The 26828-nt window shown below is 44.1% G+C and overlaps 1 protein-coding gene across 6 annotated transcripts in view; it reads left to right on the top strand.

Moving 5' to 3' along the window:
* The window catches only part of cdk5rap2 (CDK5 regulatory subunit associated protein 2), a 55159-nt gene that overhangs the window by 11202 nt on the left and 17129 nt on the right, over positions 1-26828 (top strand). For 3 of the 6 annotated variants that reach the window (XM_083657568.1, XM_083657569.1, XM_083657567.1), the window contains exons 1-20: positions 12799-12995; positions 13102-13257; positions 15029-15136; positions 15229-15366; positions 15580-15759; positions 16425-16619; positions 17220-17399; positions 17634-17763; positions 17867-18006; positions 18244-18360; positions 18566-18709; positions 18793-18905; positions 19058-19197; positions 21892-22032; positions 22451-22560; positions 22751-22894; positions 23390-23491; positions 24356-24531; positions 24637-24955; positions 25054-26683. In XM_083657568.1, coding sequence (XP_083513694.1) covers positions 12804-12995; positions 13102-13257; positions 15029-15136; positions 15229-15366; positions 15580-15759; positions 16425-16619; positions 17220-17399; positions 17634-17763; positions 17867-18006; positions 18244-18360; positions 18566-18709; positions 18793-18905; positions 19058-19197; positions 21892-22032; positions 22451-22560; positions 22751-22894; positions 23390-23491; positions 24356-24531; positions 24637-24955; positions 25054-26683 — 4555 coding nt within the window. In that variant the 5' untranslated portion in view covers positions 12799-12803. Of the gene's footprint in view, positions 1-994; positions 1106-3193; positions 3271-3363; positions 3488-4714; positions 4894-5029; positions 5178-6017; positions 6072-10914; positions 11035-11184; positions 11305-12493; positions 12587-12776; positions 12996-13101; positions 13258-15028; positions 15137-15228; positions 15367-15579; positions 15760-16424; positions 16620-17219; positions 17400-17633; positions 17764-17866; positions 18007-18243; positions 18361-18565; positions 18710-18792; positions 18906-19057; positions 19198-21891; positions 22033-22450; positions 22561-22750; positions 22895-23389; positions 23492-24355; positions 24532-24636; positions 24956-25053; positions 26684-26828 lie in introns of those variants that run through there. The other 3 variants (XM_083657570.1, XM_083657566.1, XM_083657565.1) reach the window with 3 other exon arrangements.

The raw sequence follows: 26828 nt of genomic DNA, 5'->3' as shown, positions 1-26828 counted from the left end.
TAATAATGTTATTAAGGAGGACTAATGAATCGTGACATTTGGCATGTCAACGTGAGTTCATGTCGTCAACGTGAGTTCATGTCGTCAACGTGAGTTCATGTCGTCAACGTGAGTTCATGTCGTCAACGTGAGTTCATGTCGTCAACGTGAGTTCATGTCGTCAACGTGAGTTCATGTCGTCAACGTGAGTTCATGTCGTCAACGTGAGTTAATGTCGTCAACGTGAGTTCATGTCGTCAACGTGAGTTCACGTCGTCAACGTGAGTTCACGTCGTCAACGTGAGTTCATGTCGTCAACGTGAGTTCATGTCGTCAACGTGAGTTCATGTCGTCAAAGTGTTTGAGCTAGAAGCCCACCGCCAGCAGAAGGATGTTGTGATTTGATTCAACTCTGTCGTCAGTCTGGCCAAAATGAAGCTGCAGGAAGCATTGATGGAGAGTGTGGGGGTTTGAGAGAAAGGTGGTCTGCAGCAGCATGCTCAGGTTTCTGCCTCGTTACAGGTTTATATAGAGTGGTCCAGGCTCCTAGGCTCCTCCCCTTGACAATCTACCCCACCCCCCATTACCAGATGTAAGCCTGGAGCACAATGATGCACAGTCTGCTTCACACAGCGTGTGTGTGTGTGTGCACACTGTGCACTCACTCACACACACATAAACACACGCGTGCGCACACACACACACACACATAAACACACACACACACAAACAAACACACAAACACATACAAGCATACAAGCATACAAGCCTCCCTTGTTTTGAAGCAGAGCCATAGACATAGTTGACAGAATTACTTTGCCTTATTTTCTTATTAACTAACAGAAGCAAAGGAAGGAAACATAGGATACATTTGGTACTTTGCACAGATGATTAAAATGTTTGTCTGCCTTTTTCATAATCATTTACATTTCTTGTTCAATATTTGCCATGTCTTTTTTTCCCTGCTTATTGAAACATTTATATAAATGTTTTTGTCACATTTTCACCCACACAGCAAATCTCTGGTCTGAAGAAAGAGAACTTTAACCTGAAGCTGCGAATTTACTTCTTGGAGGAGCGCATGGCGCAGAAATGTGATGACTCCACCGAGACCATATTCAAAACGGTGTGTGTATACTTGTGTATATTGTATATGTATATATATATATGTATGTATATGTATATGTATGTATATATTATATATATATATTTTTGTTGTATATGTATATATGTATATTAGTTCCTAATTATGGCGTTATGTATTCATGTGGCCTCACAGGGCCATAGAATGTGTATGTGACTCTGTGTTTCCTAATGGGAATAAACTACATCACAACTCCAGCTGTGACTACAGCTGGGCGTTGTTCAGCCTGCAGCGCTGATCTCAGAACAGTTCTCCTGACTCACTGTAGCTGGATGCTGATATCCACCATCTGCCTGCCAGGCTGATTTTGCTCCTTTATTTGTGTACTAAGCCACAGTAAAGGTGCGTTCACACCGATCTATTAAAGTTTTTCGCTGGCATCGAGTTTACATACAAAGTCAATGCAAATGAGCGATTGAGCGTATATTCGCCTGGGAGAAAAATCACTGGGCGTCCGAGCGACAGAGACAGAGCGATAGGGCGAAAATTCGCTCGTCGCCCGAGATGAAATATCCCAACTCGAGCGAAATTACGCTGGCATCAGTCGCTCGCTGTTCAACGCTGATTGGCTGCCGTGTGAGAGTGAGTCAAGGATCACACTGGCTTGGAACAAACCACTGGTTTATTAGTGTGGCAACAAATCGCACTGACAGCTGATTGACAGGCTGACAGCTGACATGAAGTGAAGTCTGTACTACCGGTATAGAGCTCATGTTAGGAGCACGCTGATAGGCAGTTTGTAAACAACTATGGTGGCTCCTAGTGGACAAACATCATGACATTGCGTTTTCATCCTGTCTAACGTTAGCCAGATGTCTGTCAATGATTGTGCCTGTTGACGAGCGATTTAAACAGAGCGACAGAGCGATTCCAAAGGGTTGAATCGAGCGACAGGGAGAAAAATAAATATCTCGATGTGAACACAGCTTAACTGGTTTCATTGTTGTGATTGTATTGTTGTCTTTTGGGGTGAGAAGAATTGATGAGAATCTCACTGTCTCACCTGAACAGTTCATCTTCACTTAGATGCAGGAAGTGAAGTGTTCCCCAGAGCAACATCTCTAGAATAGTTTTTGCGGTGCCAGCCAGTACTCCTATTTGTTCCTGACTGACTGACTGACTGACTGACTGACTGACTGACTGACTGACTGCCATCATATCACATAACACATATATACCACAGCTGCCACAAAATCTAAAGTTGGTCAATGTATATAAATTGATCTACCGGTAAATTGATTTCTAATGCAGCTAATATGCTCCCATCACGTCAGTAATTTGGCGATGCTGGTTTTGATGCACAGACCAGCAGCTTGTACTCAGTCTGACAGCCTCCTGTTGTGAAAACAAATGTGACAATTTGATCCAAACTGGCACGTGTTGGTATGAACAGGATGTGTAAAAACACTAACACACTTTTACCCAGAGATGTGTCCAAATCCTCAGCACTTGCCTGAAGACCTCAGATCTGCCCCCACCTTACTTACTTTTAAAAATAGACTAAAGACTTTTATGTTTACCGTCGCTTTTAACTGCTGACAGCTACTATGCATCCCCAATGAGTCCTCTATAAGTTTTTAGCTCTGCGCCTGTTGCTTAATGCACTTTTATACTCTTTTTTTTTTTTAAAGTTTTGTTGTGAAGCTTTTAAATGTCCATTTTATTCTCTTTTCTTTTCTTCTCCTGTCAACCATTTTATGTGAAGCACTTTGAATTGCCTCTGTGTATGAAATGTGCTATACAAATAAACTTGACTTGACTTGACTTAGTGCAGTGCAGCTGGCATATTGCCCCACCAGTGCATTTCAAAGGGCACTGTCAATCACACATCACTAACTTCAGCTGGTCTACACAGGCCAGCTCTCCAACCGCTCTCTCACCTCTGGTCCCTCTGCAGAGACAAACACACATCACTAACCTCAGAAAGTGAGAAAGTGAGGGAATCAAACCGCTGTAAACTAGCTGCTAAACTAGGCTTGTCTAATCTCACTTGTTTCATTCCCAGTGTTTTTGCTATAGATCCATCCATTGTATTTGTCCTATAATGGAATGAATGTTGTGTCTCCCCAGAACATCGAGCTGAAGGTCGAGATGGAGTCCATGAAGAGAGAGCTGGCAGAGAAACAGGAGCTACTGGTGGCTGCATCGTAAGTATCAGGCCCCTTATACATAATCACGGAAATGTGGTGAAAATGTGTCTAGATGGACCCTAACCTAATCTCCTCCCTGCATCTGGTCAGGAAAGCATTGGACAGTCTGGCTGGTCGAGAGGCAGGAGAACCCCAGCGTCTGAGAGAGCAAGCTCAGAGAGAGATGGGTGCACTTCGAGATGCATTCAACAAGAAGGTCGCCGACTTAGAACAGGTGAATATTCAAGTCTCAATGAGGCTGATCATTTCCATAGATTTTTGATACACTCATAAGGAGGTGAAAATGTGCGATGTATTGCAGGAATAACCGTATATTAGTAGGTGGTCGTCAAACCTTATGAGCCCAAATTTGAGTCACAAACTGCCATCAACCATTACCAGTAACACCAGGTGTTCTAGTACTTGTCTGTTACAGTAACACCAGGTGTCCTAGTACTTGTCTGTTACAGTAACACCAGGTGTTCTAGTACTTGTCTGTTACAGTAACACCAGGTGTTCTAGTACCTGTCTGTTACAGTAACACCAGGTGTTCTAGTACTTGTCTGTTACAGTAACACCAGGTGTTCTAGTACTTGTCTGTTACAGTAACACCAGGTGTTCTAGTACTTGTCTGTTACAGTAACACCAGGTGTTCTAGTACCTGTCTGTTACAGTAACACCAGGTGTTCTAGTACTTGTCTGTTACAGTAACACCAGGTGTTCTAGTACTTGTCTGTTACAGTAACACCAGGTGATCTAGTACTTGTCTGTTACAGTAACACCAGGTGTTCTAGTACCTGTCTGTTACAGTAACACCAGGTGTTCTAGTACTTGTCTGTTACAGTAACACCAGGTGTTCTAGTACTTGTCTGTTACAGTAACACCAGGTGTTCTAGTACTTGTCTGTTACAGTAACACCAGGTGTTCTAGTACTTGTCTGTTACAGTAACACCAGGTGTTCTAGTACTTGTCTGTTACAGTAACACCAGGTGTTCTAGTACTTGTCTGTTACAGTAACACCAGGTGTCCTAGTACTTGTCTGTTACAGTAACACCAGGTGTTCTAGTACTTGTCTGTTACAGTAACACCAGGTGTTCTAGTACTTGTCTGTTACAGTCCCAAAATTGGCATTGTTATTTCTTGTCTTCAAAGGTCAGGATAACATGTAAAACGGTGTAGAGTTGAATCCAGGAGAAACAGGCTTTGTATTCCAGTGTAATGCAGACTACTGTATGATAGTCCCACTAAAACCTTTCTTCAATCAATACCTCTCCTTGACCACAATTGTTGGTGGACACAAGTGTATTTCTGCATAGCTGCAGAGGAAAGAGGTGTCCAACGCATCCCCTGGTCAAACAATCCAATGGAATGGAATTTGTCCCAGATCGGCTAACCACAAACGACAAATCGATGATTACTGCTTTAGTAGTCGCCTCATTCGGTCTTTGCTCTTCCACGTCAGGCCCTGCGAACGGCAGAGGAGGAGGTAGAGAAGATGGCCACCATTGCTGAGCAGGAGCAGCGCAAGAATATTGACATGGAGAAGCAGCTCCAAGCTGTGGCTCTGTCCAGCACCTTCACCCCCGTCCCCGTCCCCAGCCAGGTCCATGACCTGCAGCAGGCCCTGCAGGAGAAAGACCGGTAGGAACACAGGAGATGTCAATAGATGAGATCTAGATATTTTTTCTGTGTGTGTTATTCCTTTTGGCCACTTTTTGACAATACTTCAACATATGAAAGAGACTTAAGTGCTTCCCTTGTCTTCTACTCATCCCAGAATTATCGAGCAGCTCAAGATCTCTTTGAAAACCCTGGAAGCTGAGATCCAGCAGAAGAACAGCACAGACCAGCAGACAGATGCACCTTCAGCGGATCATGTTAGACAACTCTCTTCCCTCATTGCCAAGAAAGATCAGGAACTTGAGGTATAGCTGCTGTTTATTGGTCAAATGCTTTCTTTCTTCTATTTAATGCTAGGTATCAAAACTTTTTAGATGCCAAAGAAATGATATCGATACTACAGAGTGAAATGTAAAGTCATTTGACAGTAGATATATTCAGAGAAATGTATTGCTACTCTTCTCACATCCAGGTGCTAAATATAAATAATAATAAATAATAACACAATCTAATGTTTGTGTTGCTTCAGTTTGACTTGTGTTGCAAAGCAACATGAAGAACACTTTAAGGTGCAGTCACAACCAAACTGAATGAAACACTGCATCATTTCAGCTTGTATTGACTTTTCACAGTAGGGGCACCAATCAAATAGCAATCGATCAGCCGTTGATCATAATGGAAGAATGTTCTAAATAGGTCGATCAGTCGATCGTTTCATCTGCTCAATCAAAACAAAGAAATGCTGTAAACGTATGAGCCAATTTGCGGCAGTCAGCTCAGGATGTTAAAAGTGTGACTATGTAGGTATGTCGTCGTACATCTGGCACTGACAGTTAATTTCTGATGTTTTGAATGACAGCCTAGATTACAACCACTTTAATATATTGGACAAAAGACAGAGCCTATGCTGCCGCAGTCTTTTTTCAATATCTTTACTTTTCCTCGCTTGTTCATAGTTGCTTGTTGTATCGTCTGTCTGGAAATCAATACAGCGCCATCATAAAAACACTGACATCACTCCAAAGCCCACAACGAGGAGTGACCAACTCTTGATTTGATTGATTGATTGAAACCTTTATTTATCCCCTTGGGGAGATTCAGGTGTCTTTGATATAGTTATGTAGTGGCCTTTGTTTTCCCTGTAGGCACTGAGGGATGAGCTGGGCAGAGAGAAGGACAAGGCACAAACTGACCCTCAGGTTGGTCTTTACTTGACTTTATTTTGTTTATTTGGACGGGACAATGCACAATGAATGAACACATTGAACACGAAACAGATGAAACATGGTAACACCTGAAACATGGTAAAAGTGTAAAAAGTGCCGGATTTGGCACGAGGCTAGTTTCCATCCTCAGTCTTGTCTGAATGTTTCCTTCCTTAATCTCTGTGTTGTGTCATAAGATGACTGACGAGTGACTTTCAAATCAGATTTGGTGGATCTGCGCGTCCGCACTCAAGTCACATCAGTCAAAAGCACATTTGAAGCAGATTGGAAACTACCTCCATATGTGGTTTTGGGATAAGTGACACAAATCAGACTTGGAGCGTCCAGACTCATAAAACCAATCTGGATAAAGTCATTAATAGGTCACTAAATTAATAAATAGGTCACTCATTCCACTCATCCGTGTTTTTGAGATCCTGTTTTGTTCAATTTTTGTCTTGCCCACACTAAGAGATTCTTTTTATGTCATGTCATTCCCTTCTATGATCCTGTTATATCTTTGCCTCAAACCATTAGCCAACTCATTCAGCTGCACACTGCATTCATGTGTCGGGTCATTCAAGCACAAACGCTCACAGACACAAAGCAGGTCCTGTGTCCATCTGTTGACCCTCAGGAAATACATGTTTTATGACCTGCTTTTTTTCTCTGTATTCACGAGTTTCCTGGTGAGACTGTGGGCGCTTCCATGACACCCTCCCTCCCTGTTTCCAGCTGCCGGTTGCCTGTTTCCACCCAGGACCCTTCACAGCGAAAGAGACTGAAAATAATCATAATAATTGTTGTGACTTTGTACCTACCTATGTCTTGTAATGGAGCCCCCCAGCGCAATAATTTCACACATGCATAATTGTACAACAGAGTGACAATATCTTGAATCTTGAAAGAGAGAGACCGCTAAAGCTACGTTCAATGACCAAATAATAAGAGTTCCGGTTTGGACGTTTAGCCTTCAAAACAAAAGCGGCCGCTATGCAACCACATACTATTTTTAGCAATTTCGGCTAAAATAAGCCCGTACAGTACGAGCGAATTGACATTCACCTCGTTTTTGTAAAATATCGCCTCTATGCAGCCACACAACGTTACTATTTTTAGCCATTTCGGATCAAATAAGCCAAACGTTCCCACTCTTTGACAGCGGCGCGCACGTCCTTGCTAGTGAAAAAAATGTAAACAGGAAGTCGACAACCGGCAACCGCTGAGAATCATGGGAAACGTAGGTCCAGGAATAAGGTGAATACCTCCTGGTACTGTTTCATTTCTCTACCTTGCTTCAAAGTAACCTCAGTGCGTGCTCTGCTCTGCCTTGGTTCTGGTGGGCTTGGGTCTTTGAAGTGTGTGTACAGTTTGTTACATCATTGTTGCTGTGTGGGGAAACTAAGGAGGTTCAGAGGGAGAATTGTCTCAGTTACTCATCTGCTAACCTCTGCTATAAAGTAACAAGGGAAACAACTGTGTTGTACATCCATGTAATAATGCTACTGCAGCTAGTTGTATGGCCTGCTGGTGTTCTTGATTAGAGCCCGACCAATACAGGATTTTTGAGGCCGAGGCCGATATTAGGGAGAGAAAAGATTCCGATCGATATATCGGCCGATATTCTTATATTAAATATACACATTATATTACACAATGTTTTTGCAATGATCCCTCAAATATCAAACACTTGACAAAGATGTGACTTGACATGACTTGAGATATGTAATGTAGGCAGGATATTTTACAGCTTATCAATAAACTTTATTGTCCAAAATGACATCAATGCAATGAAACAGTAAACTGAACTGGGGATTTAATAATTATAAATAACTAGAAATACAAAAACACAAATATAACAAATATAAAATATAACTTGAATTAAGAAAAAAGATCAAATATACACAACATGTTGTCTATGACTTAAAAAATACAAAATAAAAAAATATCTGCGTATCGGCCAACATATCGGCCGATACCGATATATCGGTTATCGGCCAATATCGGTGGACCGATATATCGGTCGGGCTCTATTCTTGACCATCACTTGTTTCACATTGTAGATTTATAGCAACATCAATCCAGAGTGATTTCTCTATTGGCCAGATTCCATCAAAAATAAGAACTTCCTAAACTTGGTTCTCTCAGCTGTGTTTCCATGTTCTTTATAGTAACTTTGCCTTGTCAAATTATCTGGCTCTCATGATCACACAAATGGACCCGTTAGTGACGGTCAAGAGTAACAATTTAACTTGTGTTTAGTGTGTGGTGTTGTTTTATGGATGCTGGTGAAATAATGTGGGCTTTAACCCATTGATACCTGATGCAGCATTTATGTGTGTATCCCTTTAAACCACAAACTGCAGTCTTAAAGGGATACACACAGAAATGAGGGATATACACGCAAATGCTGCATCAGGTATCAATGGGTTAAATGGGAATTCGTATAGGCTAACCCACCAGCATTGTGTCACTACAGCTGTTCAAATCTTCTGCCAGGTGGCCATTTCACAGAGAGAACGTGAGACTTTGAGTTTTAAAGGTCATCAAGGCAGTTTGCAGGGTGATTAGGGAAACGTGTGTCTTGTTGATTTATGCAGTAGATGAAAGCTGTTCGCTGGGCACTGGGCAGTGTCCGTGTTTCCTCAACACCACCTGGAAACAGAGCTCGGGTCACAGTGTTGAGACTGGATTACCAAGTTCCTCTGAGGGTTATTCATGGCCAGCTTTCTCTATGTTTTGAACTTGTGACTGTCAGCTGAGTAGTATAGAAGTACAGAAGTATGAGATGAGTACTGTATGTGCTGTGTGTGTGTATGTCATATGTTTAAGAGTGAAAGAAAGGGAATGTGTTTCCAAGACCAAGAGACTCCAGATAAGACTTTCCAGTGGCCTCTCCTGGACGCAATGATGCCCAGAAAATACCTGCTCTCATCCTCTCATCTGAAAGCTGATTTTCAGATGTTTGTCTGCCAGACATGATAGACTCTACTCCACAGGACTGACATGACCAACCAGGATTCCACTGAAGAGGCACCTGTATGGGTCTGATCCTAGTACTGTACCTGGCATCCAGGAGAGATCTTCTAGGACGGAGGGTCTGCAGATCATGGGGCATCGACCATAACATGGATCCCTATAGCCTATCCTATCCTATACTACATAGTGTATACTATCCCAGGGGGATTTGATCGGATTTGATCTGATTGAATGCGTGGAGGAGAGTAGAATGGAGGCAGGAGGCAGGGATTATTAAAAGCTTAGGTTTTACAGTGTGCTGCCCTTAACCAGGAAGAGCTCGGTCTCCTCTGCGCTCCCTCACTGACGCAGTGAGAGAAGATGATAGATGACTACCCCATGTTTGGCAGGCTGATGACCATGGGGCCCTGGACTGGACAGCTTTTTGGAGTCTTTGAAGTATGTGATCTAAGGTGCCATAAGGGACCTGTGTCGTATGTGTGGGGTTCGTCTGGTGGGAAGCCAGTGCCGTTGGATCTTCAGCCAATCAGCAAAGAGGAAATTCCAAGTCATCCTGTGTCCCATGTGTTGGGCTGGGAGGTAACTCGTGTGGGTGTGGAGAGTTCCTCTGTGGGAAACGTGTGTTCCAGTTGGAGAAAGTGGTGCACTGTGATGTTGCCCTCACCCAGCTGCAGGACGAACACAATACTCAGGTCCAGAAGCTCCAGGCAGAGAAAAATCACCTGATCCAGTGCCTCGTCCTCATCTACAGCAAAAACAACACAACCAGGAATAAGGGTGATGGGGCGAGGACCAGTTCCAGGACTGCTGCTACTGTAGGTCTTCTGGATTGGGCAGTCCTGACGAGGAGGTTCTGGGTCAGCTGCCCTCAGAAGGACAGCACCAGAGGGAGAGGTGGTGGTGGTCATGGGCAGAAACGTATGAGAAGGTGTGTGAGTCTGGATCTAATTGGAGGTAAAGGGTGCTCTCAGGGCGCTTGGGCCTCAGGGCCTCTGGTCATGCCACCACTCCCAGAGCACGTACCTTGACCTGGTCTACTGTATGAGCACATTGTCTCGCCCTGGGTTCAAAGCTCCCTCTGGCTCTGACACCGCTCAAGACCTTCCACCCAAACCAAAGCTCAGAGAGCACAAGGTGTTTGCTGCGAGAGAGACAGAGTGGCACACATGAACCAGCAGGACAGGTTCAGGCTAGAGTCCTGCTCCGCAGATCCTCAGGTCAGCCTTCTGTCATCTCTGATCTGATCCAGCTCCTGTGCTGCATCTCTAAGCTCCTCCAGAGAGCCGCATCGCTATCCTGATTCCTGAAGAGGTCTCTTGTGGGCCATCTCAACCCCAAGGCTCAGCTCAGACACACTGAGGCTCAGCTCAGACACACTGAGGCTCAGCTCAGACACACTGAGGCTCAGCTCAGACACACAGAGGCTCAGACACACTGACAGACACACTGACAGACACACTGACAGACACACTGAGGCTCAGCTCAGACACACTGAGGCTCAGCTCAGACACACTGAGGCAAAGTGGAGATCCCTGCATGATCTTGCATGAATTCGATGATGAATATACTCGTGTCAGATTGGAGGTAGTCCTGTCCAGTCACCTCCTGAAGGAGCAAACCTCTGTAGGGCTCCTAATGAGCAATGATAAATGAAAGCTGTCACTAAACATACTTGCTGATATTGCTAATGTTTTTTGTTTGTTTGTTTGTTTTGTATGTGTTGTGTGTGTTTATGTATTGTGTGTGTTTATGTGTTGTGTGTGTTTATGTATTGTGTGTGTATGTGTTGTGTGTGTTTATGTATTGTGTGTGTATGTGTTGTGTGTGTTCATGTATTGTGTGTGGTTGTGCTCAGAAGCAGAGCGAGTTTAGCCGATTGCAGTCCTACAATAAGCTGCTGAATGATGAGCTCACCCAGGCAAGAAGCACCAATGAAAACCTGACAAAAGCACTGGAGGATGCGCAGAAGCAGAACAAGGTACATGGAGACAACCAGAACAAAATGCTGTTTTTATTGTACAGAATTCTATTTTATATATATATATAAATATGTATTTTATTTATATATTACAGTATTTAAGGTATGTTTGATTGAAGAGTTGCTAACTATGAGCTCACTAAAAAACAGAGCCTGTCTGGGAGGTTGGAGGAGAGCGAGAACGAGATCAGCACTGAGAAGAAGAATGCGGTGAAACGAGACAGCGCCATCCAGGGGCTCACTCAAGTCGTCGGACAAAAAGAAAAAGAGGTGAGGTTAAAACAACAACACAACTCATTTCACTCATTGTTGACATTAGAATAATTTAGATAATAACCTGTTGCAGTTTGATTGATCACTGCAGCAAATATTGTTTTCTGTGATGAGGCCTGAGCCTACTGTGCCTTCAATATTCTTCTGTGTGATGTCTGTAATAATCTCACACTAATAATACTGTCTGTAATACTCTCACACTAATAATACTGTCTGTAATACTCTCACACTAATAATACTGTCTGTAATACTCTCACACTAATAATACTGTCTGTAATACTCTCACACTAATAATACTGTCTGTAATACTCTCACACTAATAATACTGTCTGTAATACTCTCACACTAATAATGCTGTCTGTAATACTCTCACACTAATAATGCTGTCTGTAATACTCTCACACTAATAATACTGTCTGTAATACTCTCACACTAATAATGCTGTCTGTAATACTCTCACACTAATAATGCTGTCTGTAATACTCTCACACTAATAATACTGTCTGTAATACTCTCACACTAATAATGCTGTCTGTAATACTCTCACACTAATAATACTGTCTGTAATACTCTCACACTAATAATGCTGTCTGTAATACTCTCACACTAATAATACTGTCTGTAATACTCTCACACTAATAATACTGTCTGTAATACTCTCACACTAATAATACTGTCTGTAATACTCTCACACTAATAATGCTGTCTGTAATACTCTCACACTAATAATGCTGTCTGTAATACTCTCACACTAATAATGCTGTCTGTAATACTCTCACACTAATAATACTGTCTGTAATACTCTCACACTAATAATACTGTCTGTAATACTCTCACACTAATAATACTGTCTGTAATACTCTCACACTAATAATACTGTCTGTAATACTCTCACACTAATAATGCTGTCTGTAATACTCTCACACTAATAATGCTGTCTGTAATACTCTCACACTAATAATGCTGTCTGTAATACTCTCACACTAATAATGCTGTCTGTAATACTCTCACACTAATAATACTGTCTGTAATACTCTCACACTAATAATATTGTCTGTAATACTCTCACACTAATAATATTGTCTGTAATACTCTCACACTAATAATATTGTCTGTAATACTCTCACACTAATAATACTGTCTGTAATACTCTCACACTAACCTGTCTCTCCTTCTTGATGTGCAGATTTCAGAGCTGCATCATGAGATTAAGGACAGGGACGAGGCTCTGGCCAAAGCTAAAGAGGCCGCAAACAAAGCCAAAAAGCAGAAAAACCAGGCAAGTCACCTGCACATTCACTATGCCAGTGTGACGCTATGCTAGATGCTAATCCTAACTCTTTACGTATGTGTCAATACATTATTTTGATTGCAGAATCCCTTTGAACAGTCATTGAAGAAAAAAGTCATTTTATGCATACCAGTATATTGACATCTGTATACTGTGTATATCTTGACATCTCCCTCAGGGGGTGGAGGAGCACCAGACTCTGTTAATGGAAAAGCAAGCGGAGCTGGACCAACTCCATGGGGAGCACCATACGAAAGTGCTGGACGCCCAGAGGCTGCAGCGTTCCCTAGCCAGGACGGAGCAGGAACTGGCTGACTTGCAGCAGGCAAAGGACCAACAGGAGTTTGAACTGGAGGATCTGCAACAGCAAAAGAAGAAAGGAGACAAAGCCTTGAATGTAAGGCAGCTGGAAGCTATCATATGTGCTAGTAGCGCTAGTAGCGATATATATTCCCATTACATGTTAACTTCTGTGTAACAGTTTTGCCATTTCCCCCCTCCAGGATCTGCACAATCAGCTGCAGAAGCAGAGCGGGCAGATTGGGGACAGGGAGAGCGCTTTGGAGCAGCTGGAACAAACCAAAAGAAAACTGCTAACTCAAGAGGTCACCATCCAGCGTCTCACCTCCAGCTTGGCCGATAAGGAGCAGCAGCTGCAGGTGACACAGCTACACATGAAAATGTGGCATACAGATAGATTCTAATCAGAGTTATAACCTACTATACTTCAGTAAACCACTAAATGAATGCTGAAACAGATACATACAGATAGATTCTAATCAGAGTTATAATAACAGACTAAAGTTCTGGTGGGATGTGATCCTTGACCAGCAGGGGTGTGTGTAGCCTTGGCCTTAACCACTCAACTATCTCTGGGCACTAGAGACAATGTAATGTAATGTAATGTAATGTAACTATTAGGGATGTTCATTTTGAAAATTTTCCAAAATCGATAATTGGTGAAAATTAACGATCAATTATCGATTATCGATCATATTAACACATTCACTGCCAGCCGTTTTTTCAATACTGTAGGTAGCTTCTGCCAAGGTTTTTTTTTGAGGATTCTGGCTCATCTTTCAAGAGCCGAGGATTCTTTTCTGTTAGGATTTTGTGAACACAAAATATCTCAAAAGAACTAATAGAATGTGTGCTTTCTCTGTCTAAAAGAGTTAGTTTGTAGAGTTAGTAGTTATGTAGGCATTAGCAGTTGAATACAGCATGGTTTCAGCGTCTGAAAATGAAAGGTGAGAAAAATGCCTTTTTGTGAAATTCGATAGAACAGTCACTTTAACCATTTATTTTTGGCATCAGTAAGACGTCAGACATCTAAACAATAGTTTTGAACAGTAATTTCCTCCATAACAGCAGGAAACCCCCCTCTCCTTCAAACTCCTCCCTCCGTTTGTGTTCTCCTCCCTCCGTGGCTGCAGCGGGCGGGTGTGTGACAAGCGAGTTTCTGTTGTCTGTGCTGCCTGGCTGCCCCTCGTCGGGCGAGTCTGGATGGGCTCGCTCGTTTCTTGGGGTTTCGGTTGAGAGCTTTGATGAAGCTTTTGCGATTCTGGGCTTTATGCTGCGTGTTTCAAAGTGTGTTCCACCCAGTCTATTTTTGGAACCCCCCACCGTTGTGCGCCACCGTTGTGCTCCAGCGCGAAAGCGTTTTCGCCTACAGTATGAGAATGGCTTCCTCACGCTTTTCCCTGCAGTTTTGGCTCGGCTTCCAATAGTCTGGAGAGCACTGTCGCCACTTAGTGGGTCGGTGGAATGGGTTGTACACGTTCGGTGGCTCTCATATTTTTATAGGAGATGTAAAAGGGTTAGATCAACGTCCCACTCGTCATTTTTTTTTTTTTTTTTTGACGAGTTGACTCGCCATTGGCAGTCAACCGTTGGTTTCTGCTTGACGAGTTGACTCGCCAATGGCAGTGAACGTGTTAATACTTAGAAAATTTCCAATATTTTCAATTTTTTTCAATTTTTTTCAATTTTCTTTTTTTTTACAAAATGAATGCCTATGGCAGAAAATACGAAAGACAACGTGTTCTCCTCAATGAACTCTTTATTTCAATGTGTCTCCTCTCCAACACTGCTGTCCCCGGCGCATGCCGGTGTGAATTTCCCATGTTTAAAACAGTTTTGTTGGCACAAAGGCCCGTGCCCAGCCAGAAAACTAGAGACTATATGAAGCTCCACCTCACGTTAGTCGGCTGTGCAATGGAGTGGGGCGAGGAGGAACGAATTCCACCCAAACCTAGTCCAATTTTTTTTTTTTTTTTTTTTTTTTTTTTTATAATTAAAAAATCGATCCAAATGCCACAGGATCGATTCCAATCCTTAACGATCAATTATCGTTTTTCGATAATTGATGAACATCCCTAGTAACTATATGTATGTTTCTTTTGATATATCCTTTTGCTCCATGTTCCTCAGGAGTACATGAACATGGCCAGAGACTTTGAGCCTAGCAGAAGCACAGGCAGCGAGAACATGCTTTCCAAGCTCCGGGAACGCCTGAAAGACAAAGAGAAGGCTCTGGAGGTGGGCTTTCCTCCTAGCTGCTTTGTCATCTTCTCTCATAAGGTCTACTCTGAGAGTCTCCTGATGCTGACGTTCTTTCTGTTCTCCCACAGCAAGCGTTGGACGAGAGGTTTGCCGCCATTGAGGAGAAGGACAATGAGATCCACCAGCTGCAGCTATCTCTGAGGGAGAAGGAGAGAGACCTGGAGAGACTGAAGAACCTGCTCTCTCACAACGAGGAAACCATTAATGTGAGGGGCTATCACCATGCTTGATCAGTAGAAATACAGTATATTTGTTTAGATCAGATTAAAAACTGATTCTGGGTAAAGCATAGACACCGAGCCAAGTAATGTGTCTTGTCCAGCAACAGACTTGTTCTTGGGAGGATGAATTTCTTTCAGATGCATCTATCTGCAAATTACTCTATTTCCTTCTCTGATTCTCTCTCTCTCTCATTCCAGAGTTTTGACAGTCTGATCAAGGAGAAGGATGTGGAGCTACAGCACCTTGCCAACACGTTGAAGAATCTGCAGAGAGCCAAGCAGGATGTGGAGGATAACCTGAACAGATCCCTGAGGGAGAAGGACTCTATTCTCAGCCAGCTACAGCTCTCCCTGCAGGGCAAGACCAAGGATATGGAGGTTAGATGCTACAGCTCTCCCTGCAGGGCAAGACCAAGGATATGGAGGTTAGATCAGCTCTCCCTGCAGGGCAAGACCAAGGATATGGAGGTTAGATGAGAAGTGTATTCCAGCTACAGCTCTCCCTGCAGGGCAAGACCAAGGATATGGAGGTTAGATGAGAAGTTTATTCAGCCACCCACATCCTCTACTAGGGCTGGGCGATAATTCAATGTTATTGTTTACTGTCTTTCAGTGGAATTATATCGTGATGATATGAAGATATTTTGATATCGTTCATGACACACATTTATGCTGTCTGAATTGATGATGACAAGCATATTTAATTTACATTTGTTTTTTACAAAATGAGGCATGGTAAGAATATTATTTGAAGCTTTCAGATTTGTTTGATATCACCATTCGGTTCAAAGAGATGGACATTCATTTGATTATTTTTAATGTGATTTTGCATACATGAAATATATCGTGATATATATAATGAGAAATATCCTTATGATTATTGTGATGTTGATTTCAACCATATCGCCCAGCCCTATCTACTATATCTTCAGCTATGGACACTATGCTTTTCATCATTCTGATCTAGTAGGTCTCTACCCTGATAAAGACTTTATAGTTAGATATTTCTTCATAACTGTTACTCCACCACCCTGTGTTTATAGGAAATGACTGGAGCGATGCTGAGCCAGTCACAAAGCCAAGCCCGTGACCTGGCTGAGCAGATGGGTCAGAGGTTAAAGGTGACAGAGGCTATGCTGGCTGAGGCCGTCAAGGCCAGGGAGAGGCTGGTCGCTGACAATGAGAGTGCTGTGGAAGGGCTGTTGGCCACCATTAACAGCAAGGATCAACTTCTTAAGGTCAACACTGAATTATCAAATCACTTTTGCTGCTCACACACACAGACACACACACACACACACACACACACACACACACACACACACACACACACACACACGTTACAGGAGTGTTGCACACTGCTTTATGTGCAAGCATTGGAAGCAGTGTGCTGCATTACCTTTTTTAATCCAGTTCTACAGATGGCCATGCAGGAAGTGGCCAGATTTGCATTGTAAAAAACTATTTACAGAATTAAATATATGACTGAATCAAAAGAAAATAACTCCTGCACACTGTCTCCAAATCCAAAAAGTTTATTTAACACCAAAGAATAACGTTTCGGTCCTAAGACCTTCTTCAGAATCTGAAGGTCTTAGGACCGAAACGTGTGCGGGAGTTATTTTCTTTGGATTCAGTCAGGTTTTCCCTCCTCCGACGCACCTGTCATTTAGGTGTGCAGAAGCTTTTGCTCCTAATTAAATATATACAATGTACAGATGTAGAAAAGATATTTACAGAACTGGCTTCACTCCACTTCACTTTCACCCTTTTCTCTCCAACTAAATGCACTCAGTCAGCCTCTCATTACTTTCCCCTGTTCCTTTGTCTCCCTATAGGAGTCTGCTGAGCGCCACAACCGCCGGCTGTCGGAGAACACCCAGGAGATCCAGGACCTGAGGAAGCAGCTGTGTGACCGACAGCAGCAGCTTGCTGCCATGGAGAAACACACCTCCACGACAGCCCAGGAGGGTTATGAGCTCCGAGCCCTGCTGGCAGAGAAGGAGAGCGTCATCAACGTAGGTTCCTCTGGGATACAATGCAGTCACTCAGCTGGAAAACACGCTTGACTGAAAGCAAGTGTACCAAAATTAACAAATACTCTTTGCCCCATTGGGACTTGGAATTACTTGGAGGCTTATCTAAAACGTGTTTTGACATTTGCAATTCGGCTGACGGATGCCTTGAGAGGATTTGGTGTCAGTTGAATATGTTGTATGTGCTAACTTGTGTGTTTCATTGTCATTTTGCAGAAGCTTCTGGAGCGTGCTCAGGAGAGAGACCAGTTCCTTGCTGAGATGAAGCAGAAGGTGGAGCCAGAACATGTGCTGGAGCTCAGACATACCATCCAGATCATGCAGGAGAGGCTGGATGAAAGGGAAGGTGAGGCATCTTCAGTCTAAGAGCCTTTTTTAAGTGGACATATTTCTAGTAAGTGAGAGTACCTGTCGCTCCTACATGTGATCCTGCTTTGTGCACCCTGAAGCAGAGCTGTCCAGGAGGAACAATGAGGAGAACTTGGAGAACGTTCCACTCACAAAGAAAACAGTCATCATTCTGAAGAAGGAGCTGAAACAGACAACCGAGGCACTGAACAAAGCACTGAAGAGGGAGAATGAACTGAAGGTCAGCAAATGTTGCCCTACTCATAGAATTCAACATAAGCATAATGACTGAACAGTGAGGCTGCTGCATCTGAGATCTTAAGGGCAAACCAACGAGACACGGTAGAAATGAGCACTGGCAGTTCAGCGGGCGTGACGAGGGACACCAGAAAGCGCACACTCTGTTTCTAGTCTCCAGAACTGTTGCTGACATTTTGTTTTTGTGTTCTCCCCCGTGACTTATTCCCTCGATATCCAGATTTCCCTGGCAGAGCTGCAGTCACTGTTCACTGAGCTACAGGGACGCAATGAAGGCCAGGCTGCTAACATCCACTCCCTGACCACCACTCTGGAGACCAAGGATGAGATCATCAACGTAAGGAGTTCCCCTTTCACATGTCAGACATGGAGTCACACATCGGCTTTTAAGGAGCTTCAATTACTTCTCACCACACTTGAACTTGGTGGCCTCTGATTTAGCAGTCTTAGTACTTGGGGCTTGTGTTTTGTATGTCTCTGGGCAGTCTTAGTACTGGGCAGTCTTAGTACTTAGGGCTTGTGTTTTGTATGTCTCTGGGCAGGACCTCCACCAGCGTCTTGGCCAGAGATGGGACAGTCAGACTGGCCATACCCAGGATCAGGCCTCTGGGGCAGGGATGGAGAGGTCACTCCCTGGCCTACCTCAGAGAGAGAGAACCATCATTGGCGGCGACAGCCAACAAGAAGTACATTAAAAACCTTTCTAGCCGAAACATTGATGACACTTAAAGCATGAATCTTGGGCCAATCCGCTCTCGTCTCTTCCCAGGCTTTGCCCAACCTCACAGGCTTGCAGCAGGAGCATGAAACCCTGAACAGAGCGCTTAGGGCCGAGCAACAGCTCTACACCAGCCTGGTCAGGACCGTCAAGGAGCAGGACAGGTGGGGATATGTTACCGCTATGGATGACTGAAAATGAAAAGATTATTTTGACCAGGCTAATTTATTTGATGACATTGATAAGGAATTTAGGCTGAGGAGGAGAGTAAACGAGCCTTACTGTGTGTTTCTGTTTGGGTGTGTTTGTTTTGCAGTAACCAGCGTCTCCACGCCCTGCAGCTGGAGCTGACGGCAGTGCAGCTCCTCAGGCAGCAGCTAGAGGAGGGCATCAAGACCAACGAGGAGTTAAGGGACGACTTGGAGAGAGAGTTGCACACAGCTCAACTCAGAGAAGGTGCAGTGAAAACACACTGCGGTGTAGAGGAGGATAGGGTCTGAAAGGGCACATTTTAATTTTATGTTATTTTTTTATTATATATATACTATCAATGATATATAGAGCTGAAAATGAAATCCCTTTGGTCCCATGTTGAACCCAGAAGAGGGCGTGACTAGTCACTCTATACCAAAAGGGAACACACACACACACACACACACACACACTGTATACAAATTGTACACAAACTGTAGACCTTCTCATTGTCCAATGCCTGTGCTGCTCAAATAATACTTCCCAGTTCCCACTAACAAGCCCACATCCCGTCTTTGTTCAGTCGCTTTGTTCAGCATGCACACCTGGTCCTTTCACAGCTGCTCTTTCTGTTCACTACTCTTACATCATCACCTGTGACATCATCATCATCACTACTCTTACATCATCACCTGTGACATCATCATCATCACTACTCTTTACATCATCACCTGTTCATCTGCATGTATTAGTCCATATCAGCTTCGCTCTTCACTTTCATTGTCACTCTGTGTCATTTCACTGTTTCTCATTTGATCTGTCCCTCTTCAAAAGGTGAAGAAACAGCTGTTTGCCTGTCTTTCACTTTGAACATTCTGTCTGTCCATTAACCCATTGATACCTGATGCAAAGCGGACATTTTTTCGGGTGGCCATTTTTTCAAAGCGGAAATTCTTTCGGGTCACGCGGTTCGCGGTCTTAAAGGGATACACACACAAATGAGGGATATACATGCAAATGCTGCATCAGGTATCAATGGGTTAAAATAGTTGGTTGTCTGTCGATTGCATCACCTCTCTAACACCCCTACGGATATTCATCCAACCATCTGTCTTATGAACTAGATTTCATCACATAAGTGTCATTATATAAGAACTAGAGAAAGGCATTGAAGGTGCTTATAACTGTCTTCTGAAGAAAGTAGATACAGAAATGCAAATCAGGGTAATTCAATTTCATGAACCTTATTCCCTCAGTGTCCTGCATTAAGAGGGTGCCATGAAATCATGATTTCATATAAATCATGTATTAATGTAACACCATCCATCACCGCTGCAGAACCAAAAGCACGCACGAGTAGAGGCCAATAGTCTGTTGTCAGTGTGTAGCACCATTGAGGCAGATTGCAAGAGTCAGTGACTACGTTTATATGCACACAATATTCCGCTTTTTGCCCATATTCGGAAAATGACAATACTCCGACTAAATGAATAATCCACTAATATTCCCGTTTACATGCAGCCGTAGCTCGCCCTCCTCGACATGTGAGGGGGGGTGGGGGGTGGGGGGGGGGGAGAGAGATGCAGGTAGGCAGAGTTTTTCTGTTGAGAATAAACAGAGCAGCACTATTCTTACGAGCATCACTTGGTCCATTTCAGGAGCTTGCTGCTGAAAAGTTTGGTGTTGCGCATCCAAGTCTTTCATAAGAAGTAGGCTAGTAGCCTACGTTATTACCTCGCAGGCTCGCAAGCATTGTGGATTTCCATGGGCACTGGGCACTATAGGCTACTCTCTCTCTCTTTAAATCAATGTTTCTCATCTCCTCCTGATCAGAAATGTCGGCTTTTCTTTTTGCATGCCAGAGATGATGGATTATTATGATTATATCGCCTGTTCTAGCTCTTTCTAGCACACATCAGTTGACCACAAACGGGCAACATGCGTCGCAAACTGCGGTAAAAACCCTGATTGAGACGCATATTCCGAATGCGCTGTATACATGATCAAAGAATCCTCCGAAAACCCAAATAATACTGGAATAACCCAGATGTCTTAATCGGAAAATGCTAAATTCGGAAAAAGGGCAAATTCGGAAAATGCAACTGGAATATGCTGTTTACACGACCCTTATCAAATTCAGAATATTGTCATTTTCTGAATAATAGTGGAATATTGTGTGCATGTAAACGTAGTCAGTGTAGCCGTCTAAGCCAAATCACTTCAGCTGTGAGCCTGCTGCCCCTGTGTGTGTACGCATGCCTGTGTCTGTATGAGGTGCATTCACATCCCTGGCCCCAGCCTAAAGTGAGCCAGGTGTGTAATAGGTCATCTGTAAGTAAGAGGCACTCACAGTTGCTCAGATGACAGGATGGATGTAGCTTATTATTATTATTATTATTATTATTATTATTATTATTATATTTCATAAAACACTATGCGCATGTGTCATTGCAGGACACTGCTATAAACACTCCACCAGGTTGAATCTGAGTTTTGGCTGGTTGGTAAAGCATACGTTAAATTGTCTCACCAGAGATCCTGGGTTGTAATCCCGATGGAGTCAATTTAGCGCTGCCGTTTCTTTCATGCATGCTGGCTTCCCCAAGCGCCAAGCTGTCCGCACTTTATCACGAACCACGTGTTCTATTCACGCTTCATGCAGGCCAGAGCATCATGCACTAATTAGCTAATTATAAAGGCTGGTTGTGGAAAGAACGTACAGTCTGAAATCACTTCTCCTTGCTCAATCATAATACATGTATTATATATATTATGCATGCGTGTCTGTTTACATGCAGTGTAATAACTTAAATGTTATCATTTATACTGCTTGCAGTTAAAAATGTGTGGGTCGATTAGACATACTGCAACGTTTTGTCAGCCATGCGTGGGGTAGCTTATGCGCTTCTGAATGTGTGGTCGGTCTGTCTCTGTAAAACCTTTTGCGTATCTGTTCAGGTGGAGATCAAGTTGATCCCAAAGAGCTGGAGAGCATGAGGCATCAGCTTGAGGATGCCCAGCGCTGGAATAGCTCTCTGCAGGCCCGCCTGGGAGCCATCCAGAACCGCGGGGGAGGCGTGGGAGGAACCAGCGACAGTCGTAAGTCAGAATAACACACACTGGATCTTAAGTCAGAATAACACACACTGGATCTTAAGTCAGAATAACACACACTGGATCTTAAGTCAGAATAACACACACTGGATCTTAAGTCAGAATAACACACACTGGATCTTAAGTCAGAATAACACACACTGGATCTTAACACCCTAATAAAATCTTGCACGGTTCATCAAATAATACGTTTGACCTCTGAAAGGCTAACCGTTTTGTAAGATGATCATATGTTTTACTTTGGTGTGTTGCTCTAACTCTGTGTTCTGTGCTTCAGGTGACAGTTTGTGTTGCTCTAACTCTGTGTTCTGTGCTTCAGGTGACAGTTTGTGTTGCTCTAACTCTGTGTTCTGTGCTTCAGGTGACAGTTTGTGTTGCTCTAACTCTGTGTTCTGTGCTTCAGGTGACAGTTTCAGCTTCATAGGAGATCAGACTTCCTACATGAGCATCTGTGTGGGACAGGGACAAGAAGAGGGCTTGACTCAACTCCCTCATGAGGACCTCAGACCAAAGGTGAGTTATTTTCTGAACCAGCAAATCTGTTGGAAATTAAATTATAAATAGAATTGTCTCTACCATACGTCAATACCTTATAGCTGATATCAAATTGCTTAATAATAGGTATCGCTCCAGCAGGATCCATCAAAATCTTTCTAGGAAGAATCTGACATGAATGGATAATGTTAGACCTTCTGTGCCTTAGGTGATGGAGCTGCAGGACCGTGTTAGCCGACTGCAGGCTGTGAATGAGGAGCAGCAGAGAAGGTTGTTGCTGTTGGACGGCTCAAACCATGACACTTCTAACAAGGACGACCGAAGCCTGCCCAGCACTAGCCCTTGGAAACAGGTTAGGAGGCCATCAAATACCTCCCTAGATGGAAGCGGTTGTAGAATAAACAGTGACTTTCTTTGATTTATCTTTAGTATTTTTATATTCCCATAATTATGTAGCAAATACTTAAAATCATTTCTGTCATTTTCCGACATACTTCTATATTTCCTCCTTTCTAACCTCTGAACGTTTTGAACCCAATTCTTCACCTCTGCTCTGGTTAGCTTGTTCTGTCTCCTACTAATGTCTCTTTCCTCTGTGGTGCTACGTGTTATTTCTCTTACCAGTGCATTTATCTTTGTCTGTAACAGAAAATACCTTCCTTTCTTTCCTAATCAGTCCCTCTTTTCTTATCTCTCTGTCCCATGAAATGCTGTGTGGTTCCATCATTAGACACGCCATGCCATTGTGCTGTTGCTGTGCAGTGCCTTTTATGGATTCTGTTCCCTCATTACATTTTCTTTTACCAAGCCATGTGTGTCACACTCGCCTCCCATCCCATTACTCTAGCAGCTAGAGGAGAGGCAGGGGGAGCAGGCTTTGGCCCACAGTAACGGGACACAGCGCCCCCTTCAGGATAAAGACAGCCAGACAGACATCAGCCTGGGACAGGTACGGATGAAATGGGTGATCATCTATCTATGGCAGGGGTGCCCAAATTCTTTCCCATCAAGGGCCAAAACTCAATCTGGGTGGACGGCCGAGGGCCAAAAATAGACGTTGTGGAATTACATTAAAATGTATTGTGTTTTATAGAAAATTAACATTCTAAATCTAAAATAACATTTCAATATAATAATCTACTTTTGATCTGTTTGGTAATTGTAATAATTTGCAATTGGTTATATATATTTAAAAAAACATCTGCATTTGTGGGGAGCTTAAACATTTAATCAGTAAACACCCAGTTAAAAACTGTTGTATTTTCCACCTTTGTACCGTAATCAAGAGAGAAATTTGACTTAATTCACAATTTGAAAAATCCTCAAGTTACTTTGAAAATCAGCTTTATTGTCCATCTTTTGTAAAAAAAAATTGCCATGACAATTTGCAGGGATGCAAATCATCATTTGCAATCAGTGCAGATATCTGATAACTTGCCCGAGTTGCATTCTGGATAAAAAATCAGAGAGCGCGGGCCAAACTTGGCCCACGGGCCCCAAATTGGTCAGCACTGATCTATGGGAGTGGTACTCCAAACATTATTATTTTTAATCTTTGCAAGTCCAGGGAAATCCTCATAAAATAAAATGGTCAATTCCTGAAACATAAACTTTTGTTATCTATCTATATCTATCTATCTATCTATCTATCTATCTATCTATCTATCTATCTATCTATCTATCTGTCTGTCTGTCTATCTATCTATCTATCTATCTATCTATCTATCTATATCTACCTATCTATCTCTCTATCTGTATTTTTCTTTTAATTAAGTAATGAATGAATTAATTAATTAATACATTTACCTTTTAGATTGTGTCTGGAAAGCTGTTTGGTGATGTAAGTACCAGCAGTGGGCGTGGCCTGGCGCAGGCTGCCAGTGACACCTTGGACAATGGAAAGAGAGATGTTGGAGATAGGAACACAGACTGGAAGGCACTCATGAACCTTCTAAGTGATTGTGGGGCCACCACAGTCTCCCACCTCAGGTGAGTGAGTCAGACAGGTGCTGCTTTTGTCCTTACTCTTATTCTCATTCTAGCCTAAAAGTCAATGACCTGAACAGTGAACAGAGCAGTTTTCTCTGGCTACAGAGAGGAGCTGCTCAGACTCCGGTCAGAGAACGGGGAGCTGCGGGGTCTCCTGAAGGAACGGAAGTCTACTGAGTGCAAAGAGAAAGAGAGCGCAGACACCTCATTCGACAGCGACGGACAGGCTGAACCCAGGAAGACTGTGGAGCGACTGAGGGCAGAAGCTAAAGGTCACTATAAGGTCATCAGGCTGTTGAAGGAGCAGTTGGGGAGGAGCACTGGAGACGTGTTGGACGGGGAGACCCGTGTCAGCACAGAGCTTATTGTCAGCATGGCCCAGTCACACAGCAGGAGCACCAGGACACACATCACGAGGCACAGGGTAAGTAAGCTTTGTGATCGCAGGAGAAACAAACACAACATTGCTCTTTTGTACATTTGAAAGTGTGGGTTTGATCTCTTATCTTTTTTCTGTTTTAGGCTGGTATCAGATCTCGACTTCCGGTCCCTGTGAGGCTGAGAACGGAAGCTAGCAGCAGCAGCAGCGGGCAGTCTGTGGGCCAGCAGACGGGGCAGGGCTCTGACCATCTGAAAACTGATGCACTTCAGAACCTACATTCGGACCATGTGTTTGGGTCTGAGCAGCACTTACCCGCAGACTCTGACTCCCCGAGGTCACGCTCACCCCAGCACAGCACTTCCCCGTGTTCCACCCTCAGATATGCCCGTCGCAGCAGCAGTCCAGTGGGATCAGACAAGGGCTCCGAAGCCGGCCGGACTCTGGACCAGGCGCACGCAGACTCTCCTCTCTTTACCCAGTTGGAGCTGCTGCACCTGGAGTGCCAGGAGAAGGAGGCCCTGATCAACAAGCTAGGGGAGCAGTTTGCTGATTGGGAGGATCAGCTCCAGCAGAGGGACCTGCTTAATCACCAGTACGTGGAGGCCTTACAGGCTGCAGAGTCCACCATTGCTTACCTGACTGCCTGCAACCTGGACAGCCAGGGTGGACTCGGCTCACTCTCCAGTTCGTGTACGCCGGGTTCTGGCGGTGTGGGCTCAGATGCTGCCCTCCAGAGCCGATGCTTTGAACTGCAGAAGGCTCTACTGGAGAAAGAGGAGCTCAACCGCCAGCTTGTAGAGTTTTTGATCGTGGTTGAGAAAGCGATCTCCTGCTTCACTGCTTCTACGTCCTCCTCCGATACCCCAGAGAACAATGCAGACATCGGTGAGATATGTTTGAAGTTGGAGGCCGCCATACAGCAAATGAATGCATCATTGGGCAGAAAGAGCCAAGGAGGGTTCTCGGGACGTCCCAGTGGTCCTCCTCTCCCTGCAGGCTCCTTGCAGGAGGCACTCGGGGAGCAGAACAGGCTTAACGCAGAGCTGCAGGAAAGGCTGAGGGCTGCAGAGGCTGTTGCTGCACAACGCACACGCCAGGCTGGTGAGTCACAGGGACATCACGACCAAACAGGACCTTCTAATATCAGTCTAGGTCAGAAGCAGACGACCAAGTGTCTCACTGACTGCCTTAGTGCAGCAGAGTCTGCCATCGCCTGTCTGACAGCACACTGCACCTCCACCTCTGGCGGATCAGCTCGGGTCAGTCTTGACCTGCAGCCGCATTTAGACCGGCTTCAGAGAGCCCTGCAGGAGAGGGAGGAGCTTCAGAGAGCCCTGCAGGAGAGGGAGGAGCTTCAGAGAGCCCTGCAGGAGAGGGAGGAGCTGGGAGGCCAGAGCCGACCCACCCAGCCAGCTACCAAAGCCCCCAGCAGTCAGTCCACCGCTCTGCCTGGAAGCCAGGGACGACTTCACCACACGCTCCATCACAACCTCTGCCTCCTCCACGAGGCCTTTGGTCATCACTCCCAGAGGATCTCTGAGCTCCAGACATCCCTGCAGGAGGAGAGGGCCCACAGAGAGGAGAGACAGAGGGCCCACAGAGAGGAGAGCCAGTGCCTGACTGCTCAGGCCCAGCTGGAGACACTCCAGAAGGCACTGAAGGAGAAGAAGAGAGCCTGTAAGAGCCTGGAGGAGAAGCTGTCCACTGCTCAGGCCATTATCGCCCTGCAGAACTCCTCCAAGAAACCCTCCCATGAAACGGCACAGAAAGGTAAGGCAACAGTTGCTCATGTTGTGCAGATGGTAGCCAGTCAATTTTCATCTCATCATTTTGTATTGAAAGCAGAAATTATAAGCAGGATCTGTGCATTTGATGGAATGAAAGCAAATTCTGCCTCTATAAATATCTCTTTGTG

The sequence above is a fragment of the Poromitra crassiceps genome (assembly GCF_964638095.1).
Source record: "Poromitra crassiceps genome assembly, chromosome: 21".
In the NCBI taxonomy this organism is placed as follows: Eukaryota; Metazoa; Chordata; class Actinopteri; order Beryciformes; family Melamphaidae; genus Poromitra; species Poromitra crassiceps.
The sequence above is the reverse complement of the archived record's forward strand: the minus strand, read 5'-3'. Positions and strand labels throughout refer to the sequence as shown.